At 33.5% G+C, this 13,144-nt stretch overlaps 1 protein-coding gene across 1 annotated transcript; it reads left to right on the forward strand.

The window, feature by feature from the left end:
* The first annotated feature begins 48 nt into the window (after nt 1–48).
* Nucleotides 49–5,425, forward strand: LOC109540331. The gene has a single exon (XM_048664820.1). It carries the CDS (start codon nt 99–101, stop codon nt 5,055–5,057), a length of 4,959 nt encoding a protein of 1,652 aa, XP_048520777.1. The 5' UTR covers nt 49–98; the 3' UTR covers nt 5,058–5,425.
* The last annotated feature ends 7,719 nt before the right edge of the window (nt 5,426–13,144 follow it).

The following is a 13,144-nucleotide window of genomic DNA, read 5'->3' on the forward strand; positions in this document are numbered from 1 at the left end:
AGATCAACCGAGTGTTAGTGAACGAAATTACCTCCTCACTAAACAACAATTTATCTTACAAAGTACACTTCTTATCTGTAGGCAATAGGAAATAAAATATGTCATCTTTTTTCAGAACCATGTCTAAGGATACAGACAAAGCATCATTATTCTCCATCTTACGGTCTAACGACGTTGCGGCACTGAATGAATGGCTTAATACGTCAGGAATGAACTCTAAAACTGTGTACGAACTATTAGGAGGGGTTTACGAGGAACTTCATCTAAGGAATTTTCCCCTTTCACCAGAGACGAGGTTTGAAGTTGAATGGAAACTAGTAGAATTACAATTTAGTCAAGGTTCTTGCAAATCTGAGACTAGCGACTTTAAAAATTTTAAATCCACCAAGATTCATTTGGACATAACATGTCAGCACATCGAACAATTTCTGGGCAAATACCAACAACTTACTCCAAAAATAGATTTAGCCTTTGTTGTTGATGCCAAATTTGTAGCACTGCATCTGTCTGTACTTAAAAATCGACTACCTTTCTCGTACAAGAAACTGCCCTGGCAAGAGATGGAATTTCTATTAGTAATCTTCATATTAGTAATTACCAAGACTTATGAACTGGACGTTACTTATGGATTGTTAGTGGATTATGCTTTAGTAAGGAAACAACTTGAACATTTCTTGAACGAGTTAAAAGAACTTCAAATTTGGTTTACACGGGAAGATGCTTTGAGCAATTCAAAATCGGACAAGGAGCAGCTCAACGCAATTAATGAGGAATTAAAAAAATTAAATGTTAAAGGTCTAACAGGCAGAAAAGGTAATATGCAGGTAATTCTTAAGAATTCGCCCCAATTTGATGACCTCTACAGTCATTTCAATGTAGTAAGGGATATTTATTCGTTAAATTGCATACAACATTACCTAGATATATCCTCAGCTGTTGATCTCAAGCAGGATTTTCTAATTGGGTCGCTGGTAATTCAAAGAGCTTTTCAGGTCATCGGAGAATACCTAAAAGATGAAGCGGACTCTCCAAATAGCTCTTCTGATCTCTATTTTATTCTCGTAAAACTTGTTTCTAAAAATCTACGCAAGACAATGCAAGATCTGAGAAATACTTTATCACATTCCCATGGCCTAAACAAACGGATAGAGATTGAAGAATTTAAACATAGGGATGCATTTTCGAACATTCAGTTGGAATTAAAAGGAATAAGCAGGGAAATTGTTCGAGTGCTGTACCAAAGAAAGACCGACGGATTGATCATGTTCTTGCGAAAACTGGATTCTGATATAACTATGGAAAAAGTGCAAGATTTGGATTCTCGAATAGATATTAGCAAGATCGGCAAACTGAAAGTAAGTGAAATCCTTAACTTAGATCACATAAAATCTTGGCTTACTAATTTTTGGCAAGAAGTGAAAGATCACGTACCGGATCCATCGCACATTGCTGAGGTGTTTCAGATACTTCGTAAGGCTGAATCCGAGATTCAAGAAACAGCTACTTCATACCATTCTACTCTTAAACATATTAAACATATGTTGTCATTAAAAGATATAAACATCATCAAAAATATAGGCAGGACTTATTTGGGTAACTTGCAAAATAAAGAACTCTCCGGAATTTTCGAGGAAATGTTTGGTTTGCTTCATCAAATTTATTTGACTTATAAAACAAATAGAGGATTTAATGTCAAGGACACAAAAACCGCCGACAAAAAGCTTATTAATACAACAAAGATTATGCTAGTTATTCATGAGAGTCTAAAATGGAACTTGCACAAGATATCATGGATTGAAAATATTCACAAAGAATTGGAGGTTGAAAAAGATCATTTCTTTAAAGATATAGTAGATACCTGGTTCAAGCAAATAAAAAATGAGCTAAATGCTAAGGGAAGCAACGGAGGAGATATTTTTTATGACGAAATATTAAAGCAAAAAAGGATGCACTATCTAAGAACAACACTTTTAAGTAATATGAATAATAAAGAATTTTTAAAAATTTTAAATGAAGAAGATGAAAAAGAACCTATGAGTTTAGATATGAAGAAAATGATCACAAAATTTTACAACAAAAAGAAGTCGGCTGATTTGAAACGGCGAATAGAGCAAATTCCGAACTACTATGGGTCGTTGATTAAAAATCTTGTTGATCCAAAAGTAAATAACCTGCGTGTACACATTGAATATGTGCACAGCTTCCTCTCAAAAATTCAACTTAAAAACTACACAGTTAATTCAGAAAACTCAATTATTGACAGTGCTAAATCTTTAAGCCAGAACATAATCATTAATGACTTGAAAAGTAATTACACCAAAAGATTGCTTGCGCTCAAAAACATTCACACGCAGATCAGTTCATTCAAACTTCAGGAAGTTAGTGAAACTTTGGTGGTGGCATTAGAGATGTTACTCCTTGATTTAACAGAATGTTTAAACAAAATTGGTTGCTTGGTAGATAATGCAACATTTCTGGTGGAACAATTACCTATTCTCGGGGGAAAGCAGTTAAGGAATCATTTGGCTCACGGAAATATTACGACCCACATTTTGCCTTACAATATCCGTATACCATTATTTGTATATGCTACATATCTCATGGAAATACCTGTAGATAAATTGATATCGTTAGATACAGTGTGGTCGTTGGGACTGAACTGCGATTGGTTCAATGAAAGCATGGAAAAATATATTGGCCGATGTCAAAATATTGTTGAACAACAAGATCATTTATTTGGCTCAATAGAAAGAAGTTGTAATGATGTAGCAATTGAGTTAATGAAATCTGGTGCCGAAACTTATGCTGCCGATATGAATTTGAATACAGGCTTGGACATTGCAATACTGCATGGAAATCAACGTTTTTTTACTTATATTGTGTCAAATAATCTTAGGATTGAAGACATAGTTCAACATGTCAATCCAAGAAATATTGTGAGGAATTTTGAGGTTTTTAGGTATTTATTGCAACATTCTTATATAACAGCATCTTCAGCTTTTGAACATAATAAAACCCTTCTTCATTTGGCCGCTGAAGTAGGACAACGCGATACACTAGAATATCTCATAGACAATAATTTAGTAAATGTAAAAAGCAAAACAACTTTTCAAGAAACTGCCTTTCACTTGGCATCAAAGAATGGGTACATTGATATCTTTCAAATTCTGACTCATTGGGATTTCGATATTGATGAAAAAACGTTGCCCAATGGTTCCACAGCATTACATCTCGCAATCGAAAACGGTCACTATGATATTGTTGTCGAATTGGTTAAAAGAAATGCCGATTGTTTACAAAAAACCGCTGACGATTTCACTCCATTGCAATTGGCAATACGTGCAGGATACGAAGATATAGTTGCTTTAATTTTCAACACCTCTAAGCAAAATATGAAGGAAGAAGAAACCCTTGATGCTCTGATGCTTGCTTCAAAGTATGGCTTAAAAGACGCAGTTCAAATCCTGCTTAACACCGGCATAGATGTGAATTCGAAAAATGACGACGGCATAACAGCATTATGGACGGCTGCCGCATTTGGACAAGCTCATATAACAAAATGGCTGCTAAGTCAACGTGCAGACGTTAATTTACAGAATGGTGTTTGTAGTACGGCTTTACATGTGGCAAGTCGATATGGCCATCTAGCTGTGGTTGATTGCTTGATCAGTTTCAACGCTGATGTAAATGCTTGCAATAAAGGCAATCACACGCCTCTACATTTTGCATTTGAAAACAATAATATAGACATAATAGAAAAGTTAGTGGCATGTCCAACCATAATCGTAAACCCTTTCAGTATAGAAGGAATGACCCCATATCATGTCGCTGCAGAAATTCAAAATCCGGGATCACTAAAATGGTATATAGAAAAGTTTCCGGAGTACATAGATATTTGCACCCAAGGTAAAAAGGCAACTGCCTTACATTTGGCTGCAGGTAAAGGACTTTTAGCTTCAGTTCAATTATTACTAGGTCATAATGCAAATGTGAATTCGCTGACAGCTGAAAATGCAACACCACTACATTGGGCTATCCAACGACATGGTTATAAAGAAATTGTGGAGGAGCTGATCGCAAATAATGCAGATCCAAATTCAAAAAATGTAGATGGAGCCACTCCATTACATGTGGCAGTACTTAACCAGAATGAAGATATCTTCCAGATTTTGCTGAATCACCGTGCGGATGTGTCATTGTGCGATAATACGAAATTTACTCCTTTGCACACAGCTTGTATGAATTCAAGTGTATTTATTGTAAAAGAGTTAATTCTCAAAGTCCCTAATGTTAATATCTTGGACGACAATAACTCCACCCCGTTGCACCATGCAGCATCCAAAGGATTTTTAGAAGCTGTACGATTGTTGTTAGAAAATGACGCTGATTCCAACCATGTAAATTTACAAAATAATTCTGCCTTGCATTTGGCAGCTTTCAATGGATATCAGAATATTGTTCAGTTGCTGGTTGCACATTCAGCAGAGATCAATGCTCGTAATAGTTTGAATCAAACACCCATTCTGATGGCAATTGAGAAACTTCACCAAGATGTTGTTATGTTTTTATATAAGGAAGGGGCCGACATTAGTCAGAATGCTGATGACTATAAACTAAACGGAACCTCTATTTTAATCAGCGCACTTCAAAAGAAAAGTGAAATCATAGCTAAATTGATTCTTGAAATTCCTAACATAGCAATAGACGTTAATGCTACGACTGCATCAGGTGATACGGCTTTACATTTAGCATGCAGTAACGGATTCACCGACTGTGTTGAAAAGTTATTGAGTTTTAATATCGACATTAACGGAAAGACGAAAAACGGTTTAACCCCGTTACACTACGCCGCTTATAGGGGCTATGACAGTATTGTGAAGAAACTTGTCTTGAAAGGTGCTCGAGTGGATGAAATGGCCAATATCGCATACCCAACAGCTTTTAGTTGCGCTGTGGCAAACGGTAATACAAAAGTAGTTGAATTTCTATTAGAACATCAACCTGATGTAAATGTGCAATGTCATCGCTCCACAACCCCCTGCAAGTTGCTATTCTAAGTGGATTTCCAGAAATAGGAAAACTCCTTTTAAAATGCGACCGAACTGTCGTTAGCACAGCAACTGATGACAATAGTAACGTATTGCATTTTATTGCCTCAAAGGGTTACATGGACGTTCTGAATTTGTTACTCAATTACAATATTGATAGCATCATTAACGAAGCCTCTACAACCACCGGCGAAACACCCTTGCACTGCGCTGTAAAAACAGGCCAGAAAGAAATTGTAAGCATTCTTCTGGAAAATGGTGCCGACAGCTCACTGAAGGATAAGAAGGGACTAACAGCCAAAGATATTGCCATACTTTCGGAATTTCAAGAAGTTGCACAATTGTTTTAATTTGTATGTTTGTTAATAAATTAATATTATTTAGTAAATATATATATAGTTTATTTTTTTATCATGAAATTTATTACGGATTACGGATAGCAATCAATTGTTAATAGTCCAGTCAGTTTAGACTTTAAAAGGCCTGCTTCGGACCCTTACTAGATAAGGTTGGATTGGAAGTTGTTCGGAAGAATGTTGGGACTTGAAGATAGTTGAGCGCGATTTCCGGCTGCAAAACTTTGTTTAAATAATTAAAGAAAGTGCGAAAAACGGTTTTTAGCGCATAACTTTTGAACCGATGATGCTATTAAAACAAAGTGTAATACTTTTTTTCAAGTCTTAAAAATACCTTCAACATAAGATTTAACTAAAACGCAAACTAAATTAAAATCCGTTTATTTGTTTACTCCAAAAACGAAAAAACAATGCCGATTTTTGCGTTTTTTTTCAAATTTCGTACAATAAATTTAGTTTAATACGACGTGTAACGTGCATTTCGATTAAAGCATCAGTCGAAAATTTGTGAAATATTGGTGTGCAGTCATTTGATGTAATTAGTGCAAACGTCGCCGTAAAGGGCCACTCTGAAACAACGCATTTTAAGGTAAATTTCAAATTCTTAATGCATTGATAATAGATTTCGATTTAAATTGAACACGTTGAAGTAACGTAATGGGCATATTTATGCTTATTTCATTCAGATGCCTAGTGGGGCAGTTCCGGATATTTCATTCATAAGATGGTACGCACATACAAAAGAAAGAAATGACAAGACGAAGCTTTGTAGGACGATATGAAGAAGGCTGTAGCTGATGTTTTGCAAGGTCGATCGTCGTCGATCTATACGTACTGCAGCAAATGTACTTCTTTATTTATTCTTAATTTATTATTTTTAACCCTATTGGGTTAAGAAAAAAAACACTTAGACTATAAAGGGGCAATAATTCAAGCAAACGAAATCGAAGAAACAATCGGAATAAATTAGCTACCAGGCAAGTTTTTATACAAATGATAGAAGGAATTAGAGCATTATCTAAAGCAATCTTCAAAACTATTTTATGGGCTCACATACGAAGGCACTCAAAATCTGACGTTTCACTATGCCGTACGCTTAGACAATAATTATCTCTGTCTTGGAATAAAAATAAAATGGCCGGGATGCACTCATTTATGCGGCGACATTGCACTCTGTCGCACAGAAAACACCAAAATACTAGCATCGCTAGAGCTTCAGCCTTCAATCAAGCAAACGTTGATTAATTTTTAACAATTACTCAGAACCTCAATCACGATATAACGTTCAGCCAAATCATATTTATAATGTCGATAAAACTGGGATTCAGACAATATCTCAAGCTCCCAAAGTTAACGCGGAAAAAGGGTCAAAAGGAGTAGGTCAGTCGGCATCAACAGAAAGAGGTAGTTTAGTCACAATCTGTGGAATAATATCCGCTCCCGACAATACCATTCCTCAGGTATACATTTTTCCCAGAGTGAGAATCAAGGAGCAGTTTATGTATGGAGCTGTAACAGGAACAATTGTATTTGCAGGTAATATATTTGCTAAAGTATTGCAACACATCCTACTATAACATTTTTTGAAGGCCTTTGTACACTTTATAAGTGGTATAGACTTTAGCTTAAATTATTCATAACTTTTTGTTCAATGTTCATTCCTATTTCTTATTAAAAAAAGCTTTTGCCAAATAAGCTTTTTTTGAGACGTCGGAGCGACTTCTCTGAGGGTTTATTTTATTCGTAAAGAGTTATACTATAACTTAATGATGGGTAAATTGTTTAAAGATTAAGTTGAAAATCCGGAATTTCACACGTACGCCGTTGACGATGTTTTCATAAAGGTCGTTGATAAACAATTCCAGCCACCAAGTTTCAGCCGCAGGACAGCTTCTAAAGGTGTGATAAACGGTTATTTTTCTGTAACAGGTTACAACGTTCCAATTGCACGTTGGTAATAGGTTTCAAAAGGCGGTTCCAAAAGGAACATGCTACTTTTTAAATTTGCCATTAAAAATGCGCAATGAGGAGTATAGTAGAAATAGTGACGATATGTAATGGCTCAGTTGATTTAAAAAAATAATTCTTAACATCGGTAAACTTAAAATAAAATATTCTAAAATCAAAACAAAACATGGGTCAGAAGCAACTACTTAAAGAAAAAAACTGATGATGAGCTAGAGTGATTAAATAAAATATACGGTTTATATGCGCAAATGTTTAAAAGTGCTGTTTACACGCTCAAGCCATCTGAAAGATTTGGCTTGTACAAGCCCGATCGCTCAAGCAAATCGTTACGTGCAAACGCAGATCTGAAGTTTGCGCAAACCGAAAAATTTGGCTTGAGTAAAATATATCTTGACAGAAAATTCACTTCTGATGGGATCGTTGGCTTCAGCGTGTAAACGATGTTCAAGCTACGTTTATGGGTTTTGAATGAAATATTGTTACCATGTGCGRRATWTCTCTGTTGTTTTATCGTTTAAAGCACTTATTGCMTAATATTACAGYTGCATTTCAGATATTATCAAACTTTTTACTGATTTAAATAATTGTTYGGATTAACGGATAATTTTGTTCAGAACGCCTTTRTTATATACCTATATTTATCATAAGCTTGAATTTCAGTACATTCGTTCGCAATTTTCTCACATGACAGCTGTAGCCTGTGCCATTTTAACTCTCAGGATGAAGAGAAAAACGAAGCCAAAGATTTAAATTAGGAAAAGAAATGCAGACAAAAGTACGGCGTCGCTACGCCGGTTCAATCTATTGTACCACCAGTGGACAAGTGTTCTGCAGACGCCACGTCTAAGGCTAGTACCAATACCGATGCAAAAAATGTTACCTAATTTTTACTAAAATTTTAGTCTGTATTTAGACACAAGTGCTCAAGCTTTACATTAAATTTGTGTGAAACGCTTTCTCGTATCATATGCAAAACGATGGCTATTGAGATACAACAAATTTGTGATTTTATTGATTCCTACAAATCGTTTACTTTTCTGCGGAAAGTCAATAATAAAATTATACAGACCGCATACCATTTCTTTCAGTTTTCAATTTCATCTTTTTCTTTATAACACACATTGCAGCCGTAGCAAGAATTAATTATTTGCCTAAATGTTCCATCTTGTTGGCAACAATTCAATTTTGGGTGTTCCTCACTTCACATCTAGGTGATCTGGGTAAAACGAACTGAACGTGTAAACTCCAGATTTTTGTTCAGTTTATTTGCTCAGATCTGGCTTACGTAAGCCAGACGGTTCAGATGGCTTGAGCGTGTAAATGGGCTTTAAAAGCAAAGCTGGCAGCAAAGCAAATTGAATAAATATCTGCCAAAATTCGCATTAAGTTTCAAATTTTTAGATCTTATTGTCAATTTTTTTACATATTATTTTATAAAATTATTTAAGAATGTTGGTGCTATTGAGGACAGGGAGGTATATGTTTCTTTGATTTGTTTGAAGTTTTAGCGTGTATTTAAGTAACCGTGTATGGCTTAAATTAAATAAATATGAGGCAACACAATTAGCTTGAGTTAATAAAATGTATGTACTTTCCTTTCGGTTACGTTTTTTTGTTGATGGTTTCTTTTGATAAAGTTCTTGATGCATCAGTTAAATTTTGTGCCAATTATCGAATACATGTTGATAAATATGTGATCTGTAAAATTATCTGATGTTAAAATCTTATTATTATGTTAGTGTTATTTAATTTATGTATGTTTTTAAGAGTCCTAATACAATTCCAATTCCTAAGTTTTGTATATTTGCAAGGAATTTCGTATTCGTACTTTTTGTATTTTAAATTTGTTCATAAAGTTTTGTTGTTGAAGTTTTGCTTCTAATTGCACTTTCTAGTTCTATAGTTCAAAGGTCTAATATTGGATTTGTTATTTACTTGTTACTTCATTAATTTTATCTGAAAGCCCGGGATTGAGTAAAATAAAAATATTTTCAGCAGGCTTATTATTATTTTCTTTCAGTTATGGATTCGCAATGATATTCAAACACTTTTCCATTACAGAATGTTGACAATTATTAACAGTTCAAAACTTTTCTTCTGAATTCTTTGGTAAAATGAGATTAAATACAAATTATTTTTGTTTCAACACAAAAGCTTCTTACAATAATTTTTTTATGAATATCGGGTGATTTGAGTTTAAATTCAATTACAGATTGTTAAATTGTCTATTTTTTTCTTAGGAAAGGGAATTTAGTAGTTTTGATCTTTTACAATATGGAAGATAATTGTTAGGTTTTTATTATTAAGCCATAAGAAAAATATTTTTTTGTTTCCTTTGGGTGTAAATTGAAAACATGTTTCCAATCATTGACTTGCAATTATTAATAAGATTCCCTAACTAATAGGATTTCTTTTCAAATATTTCATAAATTTGCGAAAATTTTACCTACTTTTATTCGTTAACGTTTTTTGGCCACGTTGAAGCAGCTCGACTCTTAAAATTAAGCGGAAAACCAACCATAGTTAAACCTAAGCAATATTTATCGAAGGGAAATTGGTTGATAGATCGGGTATATCTGGAATTATATTGCCATTGCCATGTGCATGACTTTTCGTAAGATTTATTGGGCTGTTTGCACGATACTTTTGAACATTTCACGTAGATTTACTTCTTACTTGAATATCCTACAAATTCGTTTCTCGACTGTTTGTCTTGTTTGAGGAGACCGAAGGGATCAAATACGAACTTCAGTTTTAGTACTTTCGTAGTAAATTTGGCTCATATCTATTCGCTTTAAATTTCGATCTGATGGATTTGCCGAATGTGGCTTTGATAGCTACTAAGTTTCTTTCTTCCAAACTACGTTATGTATATGTCATATCTATAATTTATTTATACATTTATTGTATTAGCAGATACTAAATTGCCCTGATTAAACATTACATGTTTTTTTTCAGTACTCATTCTTGCATTTATCGCAGAAGTTTTGTACTATGTTCTCCCCCAATGTATTAAATCAAAACACCTCTAGACACTTGTACAATCAGCTATTAAAATAACATATAAACTAACTTTGTGTCGCTCTTTATAGACATTATAAAATTAAGATTGATAATTACTATTCTAAAACGCTTTACGAAATACGAAATATACATTTTAATCATCAAATACTTTTTGCAAAGAATGACATCGGAAGATCCTTTTCGCCGAACGCATTCGAGTTCTTATCCAAACAGTATAACACAATGCATTTAAATTTCATGCTGGCCAAAAAATGGGCCATATTTTTGTGAAACTACTACACTCCTCTACGTGCACAGCACAAAAATATATTTATGTTGTTTTTGAAATGGCAGTCGTCCGTCTCCCTTTAAAATATGCACGGCTCGGTGCCCGTTTTAAAATGCTTGGTGCATTATTCAGCATTAAATTTTTGCTTTTGAGATAAATTGCTGTTTTCGTTCTGTTAAATATTTGAACAAATGTTAACATTAATTGATACAACTGAGAAGGCTAATTTTAAGTACATAGTTTAATTTGATCTTTTTCTTAAATAGTTCACTAGAAAAGAGCACATTTGCGTTGCCTTTTCCATTTCATTTGATAATATTTTTGTAATTTTGATAGTTGTAATTTATACTTTATATATTTGTATTATTGTAAATAATTTGTAATAATTGGGGTAGAAGTTCTCGAGTTGTTCCTTTGGGAAACAACTGTGTAAACATTTTTTGAACAAAACAATATATTGCTTCTCTTTTCAAATTAATGTCTGTCAGGTAAACGTGATGTTTTTTTTGGTTAAAGTACTTCACAAAAATCGTGCATTATTATAAATAAAAAACGTAGAGATGGTAAAAATTATCAAATTCGACAGCGATAAATTATTGAATTAATGTCAAGTGAAACTAGTTTTGTTACTCCTTTTACATAATGGTTTGGAAGCTTATTTACTACATGTGATCTCTGCGCAACTGGGTTAATGTCTGAATGGTGGTTGAAATGTATAGTAGCTATCCATATTCACACAGCTTGAGGCAGTTTATACTACAGGCCTAGGCATGTCCTAAGTTAGAACAAGAGTAAACCGAAAACGACTCATATTTTTTCTGTGGAAAATTCCTCAACCTAGATTAGGCTTTTGAAAGTTTTCTTTTTTGACAAATACAGGACTATATATAGAACAAGAAGTTTGAAGTTGAAAAAAGTCAATTAAATATGCAAATATAACTTTAGGACAAATTAATTAAAAATATTTAAGACAACACCTTAGAAAATTTCAAAAATTTTAAAGCTTACAATAAACAAGAGTATTTACAGAACGAACATAGAGCAGACGGAGAGAGATTAAAGTAAATTAATAACATATACTTAAATACTTTTTTGCCTATATACGTTAATCTGATTCAAAGTCTTTACTTTAATAAATTACTTAATATAATATACCTTAATAAATTAATCTATCAATTTAGCAAGTTTGAGTCCATCACTTCTATGATGCCAGTACATTACGAGTTATGGTACGGTAAGCTAAAATATTATAAAAATACGCTAAAATGACAATAAATAGAACATCCTGACAAAACCGTGATGCTGTTTTTCAAAGTTTCTCGAGTGTTTTGGTAGAAAAATTACCTGACCTTCTCCTTTGGTAGCTGGAATCAACTCATTTTTTTTAGTTTGATGTCGTAAACCGATTTTGATATTCTCCTGCGCTTTTCAAAATTTTGAGGGGTTCATAGTTTTTACGCAAACAAATATTTTTGTTTTCTTGCCAATTAATAACTGTGTAAAGCAACTAATTTTTGACATTAACAAAACTTCAATTAGTTCATTTTTTTCGTCCAATTTCGAAAGGACGACCAACTTCAGGCTTGACCATATAGGTCATTTTACCATTAGAAAACTCGCTTATTCCGACATCTGCAGTTCATAACTGAATTTTTGTAATAGCGAGAAAACAGAATTATTCGTTTTGGGCAAAAACCATGTCTGAAATAATGTTGATGATAAAGAGCCACATAATAAGCCAGACTTTTCCTTTATAGAAGATAGGTCGGATCGTCTTTTGAACCACATAAGGTGGTAGTAGGAACACAGTTGACCAAGGGTTTATGTCAACTGAGAAGCGTTAATAACAAATTAATCCGTATGCCAATAAAAATAAATATGGATGAGCCCCCATATGAACTGCAAATGCCAAGTCATTGACTCTCTTAAGAGTACTTATTGATAATTTTGTGACAGGTACGAAAACAAAAGAGTTATTTTAAAGATTCATAAAATCGTAAACAATATAATTTAGTTAAGCGCTCATAGTGTGAAAAAGCTTGTTTTAAATATCTGCTATTTAAACATTTTCAACTGGAGCTATGCGTTTTATTACACTTTTATCCAATAAAGTCGTTATAAGTATTAACTAAACATTAAATGTAATTCTACACCATCCATTGATACTAATTACGAAACTCGATTAATGCCTAATGTAGGCTGCCTGGATAAAATTTGCATTTTAAATTGCGGACTTAGTTTAAGCCAAGTACATTTATTCTGGTTCACGTTAGCTCTGTATGAATATATCAGATATATAGGAATCACAATAAATGATATTACTAATTGTTCTAATTTCAGTTAAAGCGACAAGTTGAAGTGTAAAATTTTTTGTTTCACTCATCTCCGAGAGTATTCGTTAAGAAATATTGTCAAAATAACTGTAAATATTTTAAATCAAATTGTCTGTTCAATTTCTTTGTCCGTGCGTATTGTTGATT

Source organism: Dendroctonus ponderosae, unplaced genomic scaffold (genome assembly GCF_020466585.1).
Source record: "Dendroctonus ponderosae isolate FM_Combo_2020 unplaced genomic scaffold, Dpon_F_20191213v2 Dpon_F_20191213_3, whole genome shotgun sequence".
NCBI classification, from domain to species: Eukaryota; Metazoa; Arthropoda; class Insecta; order Coleoptera; family Curculionidae; genus Dendroctonus; species Dendroctonus ponderosae.

Coding starts and splice junctions, on each gene's coding strand:
- LOC109540331 (XM_048664820.1), top strand. CDS start 99: ATGTCATCTTTTTTCAGAACCATGTCTAAGGATACAGACAAAGCATCA.